The 19,957-nt window shown below is 38.9% G+C and overlaps 1 protein-coding gene across 4 annotated transcripts in view; it reads right to left on the bottom strand.

The window, feature by feature from the left end:
* Window positions 1–19,957, bottom strand: part of kalrna (kalirin RhoGEF kinase a) — a 259,304-nt gene that overhangs the window by 148,777 nt on the left and 90,570 nt on the right. For all 4 annotated transcript variants that reach the window (XM_058786373.1, XM_058786375.1, XM_058786377.1 and 1 more), the window contains 4 exons: window positions 19,554–19,628; window positions 18,166–18,280; window positions 3,299–3,491; window positions 2,572–3,084 (listed from right to left, as the gene is read on the bottom strand). In XM_058786373.1, the coding sequence (XP_058642356.1) occupies window positions 2,572–3,084; window positions 3,299–3,491; window positions 18,166–18,280; window positions 19,554–19,628 (896 nt within the window). The remainder of the gene's footprint in view (window positions 1–2,571; window positions 3,085–3,298; window positions 3,492–18,165; window positions 18,281–19,553; window positions 19,629–19,957) is intronic.

Genomic DNA, 19,957 nt, shown 5'->3' with positions numbered 1-19,957 from the left:
GCATTAATTAATTAATAAGAATGCTTTAATTAATACATGAAAATGCAACATAATGAATAATGAACAAATATGCAAATACCAAAGTCATTAAAATTCTGTCCATATGTTTCACTGCTATCATAACTATCATAACTGCTTCTGAGTTATAAACAATGTATCCTCCAATACCGAATAACTGTCCTAAATAAATATTTAATTAGAGCTGCAAATTAATTGCACTTGTAATCAAGATAAGAGCTGAGAGACCGCGTAATTGATAATGTAGTTGACTGCCTGCATTCCTATTACATTAAATGGCCGGTTTAATCTAATAGGTCTGGGCTCCTTCTAAGAGAAGTTGGACAGAGGTATTAATTAGCAGAATGACTGCTCACTCTTGGCCTTTTGACACAAGGAGGCCTGGCACATTGACAGACAAATGATTTTTAATCATGTTCACCCGCGACAAGTGAAAGGTTGTGTGTGTGGGAGCTAAAAATAAACGCCTGCGCTCTGAGCGAAATGAAATCATTAACACAAAGCACTTATATGTACTCAACATCAGACGGCCCCTGTGAGCAGCTCCGCCGGCCCTTCACCTTATCTCTGAAAGTTTATCTCAAACTCACTGCTATCATGAAGTGGGTGGAGTTAGTGTGAGGTCACACTTTTAACCCTATAAAGCCTACAATATCACACTAATTTCTAAGGCCTCTGCTTTATCAACATGATCAGAACTTTGCTGGAAAAATTGTTGCCCACAATCTGCTACGTCTTCTGTTTTCTGACTGATATAATTTTTTTTAGCAAGAAAAAGGCCTTTTAGTATAATTTAAAAATGTCCTCCTTTAGACATTTGTCCTGTGGCTGTGAAATCTTTAATGATTTTTATAAAGTAAATATAAGAACAACTTTTATATTGTTAGTAATATTTCAAGAGGAATACTTACTAGACTAAAGCAACTTTTTTATTGAATCTGAGTATAAAATATGATACATCAAGCTTTTAAAGGAATGTTGTACATCTTTCATTCATCACTGTATTGCATTTCATTATACTGTATATTTCGGGCCCCGCAATAAAAACTGCAGAGCTTTGATCATAAATCTAAGCATTTAAATATCATCTTTCTAAGACATACTAATGGCAGATATAGAGTGACAACTGCTATTTATATCCATTTTATGTAAATAATATCTTATACTGTCATTGATTTTATTTAATTATATCTGTTATTATTATTTAATTATATCAGAATTTTATCTTACTTTTAGGCCATATTGTATAAATATCAGCAACTCCACCAAATTGCATATAATATCAAAACCATACAAACATTTCAATGTTTCTCATACTCAATGTTTACGTTAAGTCTGACTATTTTTATTTAAAGCCAGGCTTTACATGGTTAACCAGAAATATACACAAAGCACTCAAGGCATGATGTGAAGCATGAGTCTGACCTTGAGTGCCTGTTTGCTTTAAAATAATATGATACCATACAAAATACCAATGGTAAATAAATTGTTATTGCAGTTCATAATGCACTTTTATGCATTCATCAAAATCATTTTACAAACAAAATCAGACTGGTATTTAGAGTCAGAAATGTGATTTGTCTTTTTTTTCTGGATCAGCCTACAAATCAGCAACAAAACTGAGCTTGCATCAAATGTCAGTCTCATTCAAAGACAAGTATACATTTTGTAAACATATTGGTGATCTAAATTCAATGGAAAAAAGTTAAATAAACCATTTTTTGGGAAAAAAAATGGGGTAAAGCATACCTTAGTATAACTATATCTTTTCCCCAAATCCAATTTTACTGCTTGTTATTTATTCATTTAATTACTCATTCACTCACCCTCTGAATTACTGGCTCACTTACTCGCTTACTGAATTACTCACTTACTTTCTCAATTACTCACTCACACACTAGCTATGTTTCCATCCAAAGATTCAAATTAAATTTATGCGCAAAAGTGGAATATCGTATAAAACATTTGCATCCAACTAGCACTAAACATCACAAAGAAAACTAGGAGAAGCCACTGAATATAATAATTATAATAAATTACTTAAAATACTTATGCCTCAGAGCGAGCAGACGAAACACAATAAATGCAGTCATTGTTTTCGGAGGTGGATGCCGTTTGGAAACGCAGTCATGCAAGACAGTTATACAAAAATAATTTGACGACAGACTTTGCTCAGGCGTTTCAGAATGACCATAACAACATATAGATGCTGTGAACGAGATCGGTCCACTGGTTAGTCAAGTTATCTCGTCTCATAGCGAAAAGACTTTTTCGATGCACATGGAGGAATTTATTCGGTAAATGTGTTTCCATCGTAGTTTATGTGCATATTTTCTTATCAGATAAAAAGTTTATCCAACTCAATTGTGCGCATAAGTTTTTATGCGCATTTTTTACATTTATGCACATCTTGGCATTTCCATCCAGCGTTTTTTTTTTATACGATATTCCCAAAATGCGCATAAAATAGGTGAATGGAAATGTAGCTACTGACTTACTTACACTTGTCATAATTTTGTCAACTCATACCAGGTTAAACCAGTGCTCACTTACCTTCTCTGCGTCTTGTTCAAACAATCGGAGCTGGAAACACTGATCCAGCTTCAGTTTTCTTAGGTGCCACATCTGGTGCAGGTGCTGTCTGGTGCTGTGGAGTTTATCCAGCAGACTGGCGATCTTCGGAACCACACTCTGGAAGTCAGCACTTCCAGAAATACAGTTCCTCCCTGAGAAGCCATCACTGGAGCGGATACACTGCAAGAGTCTCTGGCCCTCGTGGTCCAGGTCTTCCACGGGAGCCTTCATCACCTTCTTCTTGAGCTGAGTGTGCTCATCGATGAGTCTCCGAGAGCCCTCCACATCCACTGGGAACTCTTTCTTAGCCAGCATCTCCTGCAGATCTTCCAGACGGGAGAGAAGGTGAATGGCGCTGGCCAGGAACTCCTCGAGAGCGACACGGAGCTCAATCCATTCCTCATGATTATATTCCAGAGATCCCTCAAAGTCCTCTGTTAACTGAGACGGGTCCACGAGTTTGGTCAACCCCTCCACAGATACCATGCTAGTCTGTCAGCGAAAAGGTAGAAACAGACATGTCAGATTAGGGTGAAAGTAAGGACGGCCTGCCTGTTGTTTGATGTGAGCCATAAATGAATTATAACATGGAAACATGAAGACTGAAGTTTTCACAGCAAAATCAACACACACACTATCTGCAGTGTGTTCACTACAAGAGAGAGGATCAGAGGACTAGACAGCTACTCAATAACTGCATTTTTACCTCAAAAGTGAACTTGGCACTACCAAAGTTGGTCTTCTGTTTCTGCCAGAAGTTGTCGGGTTTGATGATGAGAGAGACGCAGATCTCAGCTGGAAACGCTTCCTGCAGGGTCTTCAGTAATGGCTTGATCAGGTCCCACTTAGAGCCACGCATATCAATAATCACAGTGAAACCCCTCTTACACACATCCTCACTGAAACAGACATGGAAGCAGAGATTTCCATAAATGTACCAGAAAGAATGCAACAATTATGAAGTAATTATTAGTCTACTAGACTACTAAATAAAATAAGCGTGTAAATTAATTACAAGTAAATAATTATAAATTATAAGTAGATCATTTTAACTAGGAAAATGCATGTAAATTATTATTATTATTATTACTACTATTACTACTACTACTACTATTATTATTATCATTATTGCAACAGCTGGACAAATCAGACACATTACTGTTTGTTATATTTAACAAAAAATCCAACACCCCATACCCAACAAGGCAACCATGAGATTTTGTGGGACCCTCTCCCAAATGACAAACAACCCCAAAAGAGCAGAACAGATCCCTGATTACCATGGCAATGTAAGGGAAACAGGTCAATTTAGCTCAAAGGGAATCATTTATGATTTTATAGGGAATTTGAACAGAATCACTGTTTTATGGCGGATCACTGAGTCGGCCGGCAATTCACTGAACGAGCCGCATAACATCAACTCTGCACTGGATATTAAAATCCAAAATATAGTGAAAACACTATTTAATAGCACAGTAACAAGATCGGCAGTTTAAGGCATTAACTTGTAAGCACAAAACACAAGATACTTCTCTTTTCAATATAAATAAGACTTTATTGGATAAATCTAAGATATGTAAACTAATCTAACACATGAACACACGCATTCACACATTCACACTTTGCAGAAAGAGAGAAAGTGAGGAAAGGACGAGTTTAAGAGAATGAAAATGTGAAATCCCAAGTTTATAGAAATATGTGCAATTGCTTAGACCTGAACAACCATCAATCACTTAATTAGTCCTCGCATTGAGTTTCTCAATGAGGCTAAAATTTATAGTCAATGCACCAATTCAGCCAGAATCTGGAGTTTGTACTTGTGTTGCCTTTGTGTTAAGGGATTCCCTTCTGTTGTCGTCTTTGCAGAAAGGGGGTTTCCCAAGTTGCTGATTGGCTGGACGTTCAGTAGTCGTTGAAGTGATGTCTTGGGAAGCCAATGGTTGGGCGATGGCGGACAAATGGTTTCGGAGTCAGTTGCTAGTTGAAGTTTGAAGCGGGTGCAGTCGAAGCTGGACTTTACGGCACACTTAACTTAACAAAACTCTCAACGGAAAGAAAAGAAATTAATGTAAAAGAATAAAAGGATGTAACGAGACTACATGGGTTTTTTCTCATCGTGGTTAAGTAGCAGCTGGCATGTAGGCCAGAGCACGCTGGAACGGCTCTCGAAGAATTCTTGGGCAAACAGCAGTGGCAAAAAGCATGGCTAAAAGCAATGACTAAAAAGCAAAAAGCTAAAAGCATGGTTTGATGGTGTCCTGAGTTTTTAACTGGGCATTTGGACACATCCCAAAATGGTGTGTTGACCAATTAGATATTGTCTTAGCTCGGCGTGTTGCTCTGTTTCTCCTCCCAATACATAAATCAACATGTTATCTGGTCAGTCACACTGTCTGAATTTTCACGCTCTTTGCAGAGTATTATTTTGGACATGATTGTTATAACCAGAATATGATATATTTGAATATGAATGATGATCAGTGCCAGGTACGGGGCCGATGGGAAATGTAGTAAAAGGGGAAATTAGTACTCAGGTGATGGAGCCCTCTGATGGCCCAAAGAGGGAGTTACAGAAGCGCTCTCCATAACATAATTGTAATTATTCAGGGGGAAATGTAATTATTTCCCCTTTGAGCTAATGTACTGCATTATAAAAAAAAAGAAAAAAAAAAAAAAGAAAATTATATATATATATATATATATATATATATACAACAGAAATATATTAAATGAATGATGGAGGGAGGGAGTTACAGAAGCGCTCTCCATAACAGAGCCCCTTCTCTGCGAGCGGCTCTGGAAGCGTGGAGGTGGTCGACGCCGGGGTCTTCCATGTGGTCTGGGGACCGGTCTTTCCGGTCTTTCCTCCACAAGACTGGGATCTAGAATGTCGTACGCATTCACCCAGGACCTTTCCTCCGGGCCGTAGCCTTCCCAGTCGACCAGATATTGGAGAGTTCTCCCCCAGCATCTAGAGTCGAGCAGTTCTGATAGATCTCCTCGCCCTCCACCGTTATGGGTAGGGGGCCCTCATCCTTTCTCCTCTCTTCCCTCACCGGGACCAACAGCAGGCTTCAACAATGAGACATGAAATGTGGGAGAGATACGGTAGTGGTTAGGTAAAGCCAATTCAAAAGATACAGGGGTAATTTGATGAATAATTTGAAAAGGACCCACGTACCTGGGACTAAGCTTGGCAAACGGAGACGGAGGTCACGAGTGGATAACCATACCTACTGGCCAGCACTGTATTCCGGGCTGGGATGGCGATGCCGGTCAGCCTGAATCTGTTGACGTCTTACAGCATGCCGCAAGTGTTGATGAGCCTGATTCCATGTCTCCTCACCTCTTTGAATCCAATCATTGACTGCGGGAACGTTAGATGGTTCTCCTGACCAGGGAAACAGGGGTGGTTGATAACCCAGGATACACTGGAATGGAGTTAACCCAGTGGAGGGTTTACGGAGTGAATTTTGAGCGTATTCAGCCCACATGATATAACGGCTCCAGTCCTGCTGATTCCGACTACAATATGATCGAAGGAACCTGGTTAGCTCCCGGTTAAGTCTCTCTACCTGACCATTGGATTGGGGATGGTAGGTGAGGCACCTCTATCTTAAAGGCACCTCTAGTGCCTTTAAGAAAGCAGACCATAGACGAGAGGTAAACTGGGGACCCCGGTCGGAGACGATGTCTTCAGGTAAACCACAGAAACCAAAGACTAGATTACATAATTGTTCAGCTGTTTCCAGAGCGGTGGGTAACTTAGGCAGGGGAATGAGGTGACAGGCGTTAGAGAAACGGTCAATGACAGTAAGGATAGTGGTATGGCCATTGGAACTAGGAAGGTCAGTGCCAGGGGCGTTGTGGTATGGGCAGAGTCTGGAGGAGTCCTGCTGGTAATAAATGAGAAGGTTTCTGGGTATTACATACATGGCATTGACGAATCAGATTCGTATCCTTTCTTAGAGATGGCCACCAGAACCGGTTCTGAAGAAGTTGGATAGTCGTGTTAATACCAGGATGACCTGAGCTGAGTGAGGTATGGACTTGTGTGATAGTTCTTTCTCGAAGGGCTTCATGGACAAACAACTTATCTTGGGGACATTCAGTCAGAAGATCTAGTTCAGTATTGGACTGCTCAATCTCGGTAGTAATGTCCCACTGGATTGGTGATACAATGAGAGTTGGGGAAATAACATTCTCTGGCATACTGGGTTCAGAGTCTTTCTCAAATTGTTGTGCCAGAGCGTCTGCCTTTGTGTTCTTCAAGCCTGGCCGGTAGGTGACAGTGAAATTGAATCTGGAGAAAAACAGAGACCATCTGGCCTGTCGTGGATTGAGTCTCTTAGCCATCTTTAAGTACTCCAGATTGCGATGATCAGTTAGTACAGTGAATGGATGTCTCGTCCCTCCAGCCAATAATGCCAGTCCTCGAGTGCTGCTTTCATGGTCAGCAATTGCCTGTCACCAACATCATAATTTCTCTCCGTTGGGCTTAATTTACGTGAATAATAAGCACATGGAAACATTTTCGCCGGTGAGCCCCGACGTTGTGACAGTACTGCTCCTATTCCAATGTTGGAAGCGTCAACCTCCACTATGAACGGTAAACCAGGGTCAGGGTGGTGCAATATGGGAGCGGTAGTGAACCATTGCTTTAATTCCAGAAAAGCTACTCGGGCAGTGGACAACCAGTGAAGATGACTAGAACCCTTCCTCGTCATATTTGTTAGCGGGACAGCTGCTGAACTGAAACCTCTGATGAAAAAAATTGGCAAACCCCAGGAAACGTTGCAGCTCTTTAATGGTAGATGGTAGTGGCCACTTAAGGACTGTGTTGACCTTGCTTTCATCCATAGCAATGCCCTCATTGCTAATCACGTAGCTCAGGAAAGAGATGGATGTTAGATGAAACTCACATTTTTCTGCTTTGGCGTAAAGTTGATGTTTGATTAGGCGTTTGAGAACTGCCCTGACCTGTTGAATATGCTCTTCAAGGGAGTCGGAGTAGATCAGGATATCATCAATGTAAACAAAGATATACTTGTTGAGCATATCTCTCAGTTGAGAGGCTTTGGATTTGCTAAATGCATCACTTAAATCATGATATACACTGGGTAACCACGGAATGTCTGTCTCTGTAACACTAATAGTTCGGAGATGAAGGGGATTGATGTTGGAAATACAATGGGAAAAACAATTCTCATTCCAGCTGATTATCTGAGATTCCTGCCAGAAAATGTTGGGGTTATGCTTCCGGAGCCATAGTAACCCTAGAATGATGGGTGCATGAGAAGTAGAAATTAGGTAAAACTGAATAGTCTCTTGATGAAGAATTCCCATTGTCATGTTAAGTTTTGATGTTAAATGAGTTATCTTTCCTGTGCCCAGGGGGCACCTGTCGACCGCCTCGACTGCCAAAGGAGAAAGACATTTTATTAGAGAGATACTACGTTCTAGGGCAAAGTCTAATGACACGAAATTCCCAGCCGCACCAGAGTCTAACATAGCACGCACCTATATAGTTCCCGTGGGAAGAGTGAGGGTGACAGGAACAGTAATGCAGTTATCAATATTGAGAGCGAGAATGGGAATGGGGTACGAGCGGGGCATGAAATTCTCATATGGCCAGGTTCGCCGAAGTAGAGACGCAGCCGGTGATTAATGCAACGATCTCTCTCATCAGGCGAGATGTGATAGGTGTCGACTTGCATGGGTTCGTGGTTATCAGAAACGGTCATAACTGGTGCTCGTGTCGAGGGGCGTCGAAATCTGGGAAGATCGTCAATCTGAATCGTGAGGTCAATAAACTTATCTAGAGTTCTTCCCTTATCTCGGCATGCTAACTCGGTCTGCAAGTCGTGATTTAATCGTTTTCGGAAATGCACTTACAGAAGATCCTCGGTCCAAGTCGTCTGAGAGGCGAATGTACGAAAATAAAGGGCATACCCCGCTGCAGTTCTCTTCCCCTGGGTCAGTGTTAGCAGCTGTTCATCTGCACTCCGACAGTCCTTTGAGTGATCGAAGACCTCCCGGAATCGTTGGAGGAAATCAGCGAACGTGGGAAATGGAGATCTGCCACCTCTCCATACTGCTGTCATCCATTACAGAGATTTACCGGTGTGTAAAAACTAATTAAATCCTCCGCTCAGTAGAATATAGGGCTGGTTGTTGATTAACGAATAAAGTGCATTGGAGAAAGAATCCCTTACACTGAGCAGGGTTACCGTCGTACTTTTCAGGGAATGCTAAGCGGGGACTCACGCTGGATGTTTGGGCTGATGCAGCCGCAATGGCGGCGTTAGTCTGGGGCAATGAGAGCTCAGGTGGAGATACTTGCAGTCTTTGTAGAGTCTGGACTAATTCCTTGGTGAGGGTAGTGAGTTTCTGCAGCTGATGACGATGAGTGGCTAATTGTGTCGCTTGTATGGACAGTTCTGATGACAGATGATAAATCGCTGCTGGATCGTGAGGCAGCGAAGTCCTCTGTAATTATTCATCACTCAAACTGGGATCCATTTGCAGTTTTATTGGTAACTAAATCAGACAAGCAGAAGTCATGACACAGATAAGACAAAATAGTAGTGTGGGCAGAGAGGTAAATATTGAGCAGACCTGAGATCGGGGCAGGCGGTGGACAGACAGACGATGGGCAGGCAAGGTATAAACACAAGGCAGTCCGAAGAAAACAGGAGTAACGCTTAGTAATGTTTACCGGGGCAAAACAAGACTTCGCAAAAAGCCTGGGTGACACAGTTCTATAAATAGTCCAGATAACGGGGAACAGTTGGGGAATGATGATCAGTGCCAGGTACGGGGCCGATGGGAAATGAGGTAAAAGGGGAAATTAGTACTCAGGTGATGGAGCCCTCTGATGGCCCAAAGAGGGAGTTACAGAAGCGCTCTCCATAACATAATTGTAATTATTCAGGGGGAAATGTAATTATTTACCCTTTGAGCTAATGTGCTATATATATATACACACACAACAGAAATATATTAAATGAATTAAACTATACATTTAAATTATAATAAACAAACACATATATATTATAAAAACAGACCGAGAAACAATAAATGCATTAAACTATACATTAAAATTACAGCAAATGAATAAATCATATAAATGAAAAACTTCAAATAATGAATAAAACACAAATATAACAAATACATTAAATTATAAATTAAAATTCTCCATTGGAACAAGACCACGGGAATCAGATAAGCCCTTTACACAATCTGACATGTCTGCGGTTGGAATTGAACTGTTTCGTCTGGCCAGAGGAGAACTGGCCCCCTGACTGAGCCTGGTTTCTCCCAAGGTTTTTTTTTTTCTCCATTCTGTCACAGAAGGAGTTTTGGTTCCTTGCCGCTGTCGCCTCTGGCTTGCTCAGTTGGGGACACTTAATTTCTAGCGATTATCGTAGATTTGATTGCACAGATACTATTTAAACTAAACTGAGCTAGACAATGACATCTCTGAATTCAATAATGAAATGCCTTTAACTGAAAATTGAGTGTTTAATCTTATCATTATACATTACTGACACTCTATCCTCCAATTTGATACTGTTAAGTGCTTTGACAATCTGTATTGTTAAAAGTGCTATATAAAAAAAGGTGACGACTTAACATGATTATTCAAACTGTACAAAGCAGGTATTTGGCAGATATTTATACATACTCATGGCAGCGTGAAAAACAAGGCTTTTATTCAAATTCTGAATGGATTATAGACAAGAAAGGACACAAAGTGCACACTTTATAATCACTAAAAAGTGATTATAATTGATGAAGCTCTCTTCACGCTGAATCTCCTCGTTACATCTTGTTTACTCTTTTTTTGTTACATTGACTATGTTTACATGCACTCTCACAATGGAATTATAAAGCTCATGTAAACACAATACTTAAATCAAACTAAATGGAATAAATGTAGGAACCATAGCTGCATTAAACTATGTGGTGTATGCCAATTTTCTAATGTTTGAGTGTCTGGAGTGTTTGCTGAATCTGTTTTGCCAATATCAGATGGGGCCCCATGATTCCCTGGAGCCCTAAGTGGCTGCTTACCTCACTTATTGGTTAAGTCCTACTCTGCTCATGTATATGTATCGTTTTTTAGCCTTTTTAACATTTTTGGAACTGATTATGACATGATCATGAAAACTTTTAAATGGTCCTGAAATCTTTTCAAATGCTAAATTGTGTCTTCTATGAACTTCTTATACAAAACGCTCAGAGTGTGGGCCACTTTTGATGAGTATCCCTGTCTGACTCATCTTAAATGGGTCACTTGACCCAGAGAAAAGGACAATGATAGAGAGCAAGAGAGAGGGGTGAGTGTGTACATGAGTACTAGTGTGTCCTTCAGACCATAAAGTGCTGCACATTTGGCCACATTATTGCATTTAAACCACTTTGGTTCTTGAGTTTCCATATAAATGCTATCGCTCAGAATCTCTTCGAACAAACATCATCTTGGAACACAACAGGGCGATTTGTTTAGACACCATTTAAAATGTTCTTGGAGGACTCTTCTCATCAGCTTAAGCGGAAACAGCACGGCTTCTATTTCTGGCTCATGCTTTTCAAGTAGTGCACAGAGATTGGAAGATAAAAATAACTCACCAGTGCTTCAGTGACGGTAAAATTAACAACACACAGATTTCCGTATGCCTCAAAGAGGAAATAAAGATGACAGAAAATCAGTAAAAACGCTGTGTGATTAGGGACTAAATAATGGCACATATAAGCCTCTTTCATTTCCTGCCATTCTGAGGTCTGAGTGGGAATCAAGTCAAAAACAACAGCCGTAAATTCTAACATTTTACTCCTGCAATGGGATGAACTACTGCCAAAGCCACACTGTCGACTTTGTGTTGAGTAATTCAATAGCTGGACATAAACACTTAACACAGCCTTGAGTCTTTATCCCACACAAACTAACACAAGAAAAACAAAGAACTTCACGTTCACCAAATGCCATCACAGACCTCTATTTTTCAGTCCCACTTTATAACTACTATGGATTTGCATCAAAAAATAAGTACAATGTACTTATTGTGTTCATATTGTATTGAAAAACACTTTTACTGCTGATGAGGTGGGATACGGTTAAGGTTAGGGACAGGTTTGGTGGTATGGGTTGGTTTAAGGGTGGGTTAAGGTGTAAGGGACGGGTCAACAGTGTAAGTATACAGTATATGTGACCCTGGACCACAAAACCATAATAAGTAGCACAGGTATATCTGTAGTAATATTTTTAGCAATAGCCAACAATACATTGTATGGGACAAAATGATCAATTTTTCTTTTATGCCAAAAATAATTAGGATATTAATTAAAGATCATAGTCCATGAAGATATTTTGTAACGTTCCTACCGTAAATATATATCAAAATTTAATTTTTGATTAGTAATATGCATTGCTAAGAACTTCATTTGGACAACTTTAAAGGCAATTTTCACAATATTCAGATTTTTTTGCACCCTCAGATTCCAGATTTTCAAACAGTTGTATCTCGACCAAATATTGTCCTTTCCAAACAAACCATAAATCAACTAAAAACTTATTTATCAGCTTTGAGATGATTTATAAATCTCAATTTCAAAAAATTTACCCTTATGACTAGTTTTGTGGTCCAGGGTTCTGTAATATGTAATTACAGAAATTAACTACAGATGTAATTACATGCAGGCATTTAAAAAATATATACAAGTAAAATGTAAAAACATGTATGTACACAATCAATGTATTGTACCAAATGATTAATTTAAAAGTAAGTACATAGTCAGTACCGCTGCTCCCTATACGCAGAGAACGCAGTTTGCGTAGGGCACCAACTCCCAGGGGGGCACCATCCCAGTTGCTCAAAAAAAAAAAAAAAAAAGTGATGCGCCATTCCCGCACCCGAGACCGCTCACACCTCATGTTTGCGACTGAATGCAAATGATCATAATTGATGGATAACTATACCCGTGAAAAGACATCAGCAATCCGGCGCCAAGAGAAGGAAAAAAAGATGAAAACGAAGCCCGTGCGTCACTTTCACTTTCGGTGTTGAGGTCAATAACGTCTTTTAATGTCGGTAATAATTTCACCACCACCAACGCGTCTAATATACTCTCAGCATTTCCATGTTCACTTACAAAAGTTAGCCATGGTTTTAACACGAATAAAAAAAAATAAAAATAAAAATCATGGTTCTTGTTAACCATTAACCATGGTTTTGTTACTTCAAATAATAATATACAAAGAAGTATTAAGATAATATTTTTGTGGTTATAAAAAAAAAGCCTTTAAAATGACTTAAAATGCATTATATAAAAACAATGAGGCAACCCTGCTGAAAAAATGAATCACAAATACCATTACAAACCATCAACTTTTAACCATTAAAAAACATTCTGTAGTGTGTTTTGGGACATATTCCAATAGGATTTAGAAGGTGACCAATTACCATAACTAGTAAAACCATTACAAATTTTGTGATGGTGTCCATTGTTTTTTTATCAACATTACATGTTATTACAAATGCCTGCAAAGGGAGCCAAAGGCCTGGTAATTGCTGCTGTTACACTTACAGGACAATCAAGTCCTTGTCTAATAGGCTATTGACCCAACATTTGATTTTAAATATCTGCTTAATCTCTCATTTTTGGCCACCTTTTTGCTATAGATCAGTGGTTCCCAAACACGCTCCTGGAGGCCCCCCAACACTGCACATTTCTCCTTTGTCTGACACACCCATTTCAGGTCTTGGAGTCTCTACAAATGAGCTGATGATCTGAATCAGGTGTGTTTGATTAAGGAGACATGGAAAACCTTTGGGGTAATTTTTGAAAAACTTTTGAAGTTTTGGAGGACCTCCTGGATCGTGGTTGGGAACCAGTAGATGAATTGTAATTGTAAATAATACAATTTAATTACAATTTATTTATTTATTTACTTTTATATTTTATTAAAGTTCTATTTTGTTGACCCCTATAGTAGGTATTTTTGTTTACTTCCATAATATTTGAGGGAGGGGGCACAACAATACAATCCTGCTTAGGGCACCCATTTGGCCAGCAGCGGCCCTGATAGTAGTTAAGGCCACCTAATATAAAGTGGGACCAATTCTAAAACTATAACAATGCAAGAAAAAAAAACCTTGGTTTATTTACGGAGAGATGCACATGTGGGAAAAAATTTGATATAGTGTAATGCTTAGTCAGAAGACTAATTCGCTACAAGTTCCCTTGAGATTTTCCTAGCAATATGAGGTCTGTGGTAAACATAAATTGACGATAATTAGAAGTTTTTTTTTTTTTGTATATTATATTTTTATTTCGATAATTAGACGTTTTGTTGCACTACTTAAACTGCACACACTGACACCGGTGAAGTTACTACAAAAGAACATTTTTTAATTAAATGTAATATATTTGAATTTAAATTTAAATTTGTAATACATTTAAATTAAATTGAAATTAAATTACATTTAAATTACATTTATTTAAAAAAAAAGAAAAAAACCTTCAAAATGTGTTTTCAGTAGGAGCATTTGTAATTTATGTTGTGGAATAGGAGTGTCCAAACCTGTTCCTGGACCACTGTCCTGCAGAGTTTAACTCCAAACCTTATTTAATCAAGGTCTTTAGATGCACTAGAAACTTCCAGGAGAGAGTTTTGGAGATGGTTGAAGCTAAAATCAAAAAAACTATCATCAACTATCTTGTAGAATTTGTTCCCGCAACTTATCAGTTTGTTAAATCTCACTTTTGTTAAATCATGGCCTAATGGCCTAATGGTTGGACTAACTTGCTTCTTTGTAAATCATGGCCATGTTTAAACTAAATTAATGAAGGAGCAAATTAGTTCAACATAACCACGATTCACCTAAAACGAGAACAAATTAGCACAAAGTAACATGGCCATGATTTAACCAAAATGCTGAAATAAATGAATAAAATGTGACCATAAATTAATGTTTTGGGAACAGATTGTTAATTCACAGCCATTATATCTTATTTTTCTTCTGCATGTGATAATTTCTATACCAAACTTTCTCAGTGTTGAGGGTTTTTGTGATTTTATTTACCAATCACATTTGGTGTTAAGTTCAAATCCAGCTTAGCCACTAATAAACCCGCTGTTCCAAACCCATATAATTTAGTTTTATTTGGAACTTGTAGAACACAAGATGGATACTTTTAGGATGCGTTTTTGTCCTTTTGGAGCTTTAAAGTATGCCTACATTCTTTAAAATATCTCTTTTTGTGCTCCAGTCAGTCACGCCGGTTTGGATCGACATGATGGTGAGCAAACAATGACAGAAAACTCATTTTAAGGCGAACATAAACGCAGACAAGAATCAAAAGAGCGTGTCACAAACACTATATCATATGCCAGCGCAGGAAGCACAGGGCATGAATCATAGCCTGAAGGGGGGTTAGCATGCTGACTCAATAACATTGATTTTCCCTCTTCACCAAACCAGCAGCCTGCACTGCTTTACGCTGATCCATCCAACACTGATGATGCAAGCGCTGCTCCCGAGTGGAAATCGAACTGGGCCGGGCTCTGTCTACTGTGATATTTATACATCCATAATAGACGTGGATGACTTCTTCTTTGCTAATGAGGATATCTTTCGGTTGACAGAATGGAAGGTCCGGTTAATGCAAAGGGTGGAGGAACAATACTTTGGAAACACGTCAGACAGACCCTCCTATTCTAAACACGCGAGTTCGAGACACTTAACCACATCACGTCATGAAACAGGGTAACTGATACCTCTCAGAGAACCAGCATCGCTCCTTTCAATTCATCTGCGTGAAGCTGAAAGCTGTTTTGCGTTAAAGAGCAGCTAAAGGGGACAGAAGCTCAGATGCCTGTGGGCACCGACACATCAAAACACTGATGAATCATGGCTTGTGGGAAAGGCTTAAAGAGATGGGGCTCTCCCTCCCTTCAGTTTCTTTCTCTCTTTCTCCCAATTAAACTCGCATTAAGTCCATCTTTGTTCACTGCTTAGCTCACAGGCTTTGATGCTGACATCTGAGGGCAGTGACAGCATTGATCAGTGGCCCAGTGAGGTCTGCTGCGTTTATAACACCAGCCCGAAACACACAACACACAGAGAAATGGAAGCAACACTGGCAAAATACAAGACCAGACAATTTAATGCAAAGGATCCAGTTTATCTAAATATTCTAACAGGATATTTCAATTAATGTTAACAGGTATACACCCAAGTAACAGACTTTTACAACAGAGCACAGCAGTAAGGCTGCAGAAGACAGGATCTCACTATCTTTCAGTCTATTCAGGGGTCAAACACATTTAGATCAATGAACTGCCATGACTTTTCCAGTGATTTGTGAATCATTTTAAAGAGATAAAAGCTAACTTTCAGCCAGATAATTAAATAGACAAAATTCCTTTGAAATCCATGACTTTTCAAAAATTTAAGGTTGTCACTATTATTTATAGGCTGCAGTTTAAATCATTTAAAAGAGACAAACAATTAAAAAAAAATCCAGCCAATGACTACTGCTAAGTAAAATAAATAACCTTTGAAATCCATGACTTTTAAGAAGAATACATTTTATTAAATTATTAGGTTGCCCATATTAAGACTGCAGTTTAGAAGTAAAATAAATAACCTTTGAAATCCATGACTTTTAACACGAATACATTTTATGAAATTATTAGGTTGTCCATATTATTTACAGACTGCAATTTAGATCATTTTAAGTAGATTGCCATGGCAAAAAAAAAAAAAAAAAAACTTCAGTCAATTAACTTTTCTGAACTAAGCATTTTTAGAAATTTTAGAATCTTTGAAATCCATTACTTCAAAAACTTAAAATTTTATGATTTAAATTATTAGGTTGTCCATATATTTTCAGGCTACAATTAATATGAATTTACATAAGAACCTGCAAATACTGTACAGATTCATTTTTAAAAGTACACTAGATAATTGTCACAGTGCACAGAGTGGGGAGGAACGAGAACCACAGAGATGAGGAATACTTTAAATCAACAGTCTTTAATCCAAACCAACAGGGATAAAACAAGGCAGGACTGAGGGGGCGCTCTGGAACAGACAGTTCAGGAGGCCATGGCGGAGCTAGGAGCCCTCACGGGGCTATCCACAGGAACAGGAGCCCTCCTTGGGCTAGGCTCGGAAGCTGAGGCCCTCTCTGGGCATGACATGAGATTCACAGCCCTCCTTGGGCTGAATGTGGTGACAGGGGCCCTCTCAGGGTTAACTCAGGAACCGCTTCCATAGAAGCGACAGGAGAAGCAGGCGGCTTGGGAATGGCCTCCGCAGCCATGACTAGAGAAGCTGCCTGCCCCAGACGAGCCTCCACGGACAAGACAAGAATGACAAGACTGATAAAACTGTTCCTATGGACACAACAAGACTTTAAAATGACTTTACTCTGGTCAGGGGCTGGAGCCTGCACTGGACTCTTGGTCAGGACACTGGAGCGAACCTTGGAGCTGAAGTGAGCCGCAGCCGGCGGGCTTGACTTCAGATCGGCTGGCGGACTGGAAAGAGCCTCGACCGGCAGGCTTGACTTCATAGCGGTCAGCAAACTTGACTGATGAGAGACTGGCGAACTTCACTGATGAGCGGCTGGTAAGCTTGACTGACAAGCAGCGACTTCCATGCCGCGGGTAAAACAAACAGGAACAAACCAAAAACTTTCAAAAAACGTAAAAATAAAACAGTGAAACAAAAGGTGCCGCTCACTCTCTGTTTAGGTCTGATCTTCTGTCACGGTGCACAAAGCGGGAAGGAACGAGAACCACAGAGACGAGGAATACTTTAAATCAACAGTCTTTAATCCAAACCAACAGGGCTAAAACAAGGCAGGGCTGAGACACACAGGAACACAGTGAACGTAACAAGTAGACCAGACAACACTAACTAAACAGACAGGAACTTATTTACACAGGATAAAACTAGATAATTAATACACACAGCTGAACGGAATCATAATCAAACTAAACAAGGACAGGAAAATAACCAGATATGGGCACAAGTGGGCGGGAAACACACGACACAGGACTGACAATAATATGAGCACTTAAAAACTGCATGTATAATAATTAATTATAGAATAAGTTGTAAAAACGTTTCAGATTTAGAAATGTCATGTCAATTACCCAGCAACACAGCTAATCAGAGACATGTCGAACTAGAGTTACGCTATTCAGCTTCCAATTTTGCAAACACAACTTCTCACTGTGGGAATGTAAATGCTTGTTCTTGAATAATTCTCTCAGTGAGGAGCTTAGAGAACAAAACCACAGTAAGGCAGAGTTTATTCAAATTCCTTTTCTGTGAATATTTTACACTGTGATCCTTTAATAAGATACATAATGCAGACTAATATTGTACTATGCCGTATGATTCTTGTAATGCAATAGCTGAGACTCTCTGCCTTGAAAACAGCCCAGGAGGGCTGAGCAGAGACCAGTTTATACAGAATAAAGACACATTTACATCCATAATGCTCAAGTCTGCTCTGCAGTTTGTTTGATCCACACATTAACATTAAGCTCACCTGGGCACAGTGGACAGGTACGTTACTAGACGTCTCAGGTCCTCCTGTTTTATTCGGTCATGGTTACTCCTGGCAGGAAAGGTCAGGATGGGGCCACCTCTCTTATCACGACCTCCTGCAAAAAAAAAAAAAAAAAGGAAATAGTTTAACATTCAATTTTATCCTGTGTTTTGGAAGTACAAACTATGAATCACTGTATTATTTATTGTTAAACATACATAGTAAAAGGACAAAAGCAAAGAGCAAGTAAAATCAAATGCTATCTGTACATTTGACAGGAAAATAACATTATATCACTTATATGGTTATAAATTGTGAGTTATACAGGCATCATTATGCCATCCTGTAATACTGAAAACATTTTCACCATACTTTTTTATGGTTAATTTCTAGCCACCACAACTGCCAGTTTTTACCATAAATAAATTAGCAGTTTGCATACTATCTCTATTTTGGCCTAAATAATTTTTAGAATGTAGCATCATAAGTGTTATCTATGGCGAACGTAGCTACATCCCTATTACTATTGCTCATATTTAGGCTTACTAAACTTTTATACCTGACTTTGTGTGCTACTTAAATGAATGACACCTCTAATCAAGCAGGTTTTGAGGAAAAGTGAGGATGAGATCATTAGATGAGACCATTAGCAGCAGTTATAGGAAATAGTGTGAAAAAAAGGGGGGCTATAAAATCCATGATAAAAATGTATATGAGGGAAAGGAAGGAAGAAGGCAAAAAACAGTTATAGATTGTGCTGACAAATCATCACTTATACCTCTAGAGAATCATTCCTGATATTTCCCTAAATAAAGTGTCCTGAACACCTTGATTTTGAGATTGATTTCATTCATACACATGTAGGTGAGAGAGAACTCACACAAAAGTCATTATGGCAGTTTCACACCATTAAGCATTCAAATTTTATTGTAGATAGACAGACAGTGATTGTATAATAGGCATTTGATAACTGATGTATCTCACATCTCACAAGATTAACTAGCACACAAATCACTGTGCCTCAAATCCAATATTTTGACTTCTGCATTGCATGCTTGAACGAGCTCACTAAATTCAGCCAGCTGTTAACATGTGAAGCAGCCGCAGGTTAAAATCTGTGAAATTGAGAAAACCCCTCTACACCCAACCTGAGAGACAGATGTTTCAAAGAAGTGAGGAGAGTCCAATCACATCAGTGTCAGTTAAGAACAGATCATTAAAGATCTGGATGTACTGTAGTTGGATGTACCATGCACCAACACCAGAGCCAAATGAGAAAGGCTCAGTGTCAAACATCAGTCACTTTCAAAATGTGAGCAAATAACAACAGAATGAAAATTTGATTTTTTTTTTTTTTGTCACTCACACTCAAAACATCTCACACTCACCTGATACAAACGCTATTTTTTCTCTCAGCACAGGAAGGACATCAGACGCTTTAATTCCTTCACTTCTGAAAGACCCTGAGAATGAAAGAGGAGAAAAGGTGATGTTATTTTCATTTGTAATCTCATTATCACTCATTACATTTCCACAGTATTAAACATCCTAGTGAAAAATAAATATACTAAGATGTATTTGAAATACATTTATTTCTTATAAAGGTAACACTTTAGAATAATGGGTCATTTGTTAACATTAGTTAATGTATTAACTAACATGAACAAACAATGAACAATGCATTAATTACAGTACTTATTCCTCTTTGTTAACGTTAGTTAATAAAAATACAATCATTCATTGTTAGTTCATGTTAGTTCACAGTGCATTAACTAATGTTAACAAACACAAC

Source organism: Onychostoma macrolepis, chromosome 09 (genome assembly GCF_012432095.1).
Source record: "Onychostoma macrolepis isolate SWU-2019 chromosome 09, ASM1243209v1, whole genome shotgun sequence".
Lineage (NCBI taxonomy): Eukaryota > Metazoa > Chordata > Actinopteri > Cypriniformes > Cyprinidae > Onychostoma > Onychostoma macrolepis.
Note: the sequence above shows the minus strand (reverse complement) of the source record. Positions and strands in the feature narration are given on the sequence as shown.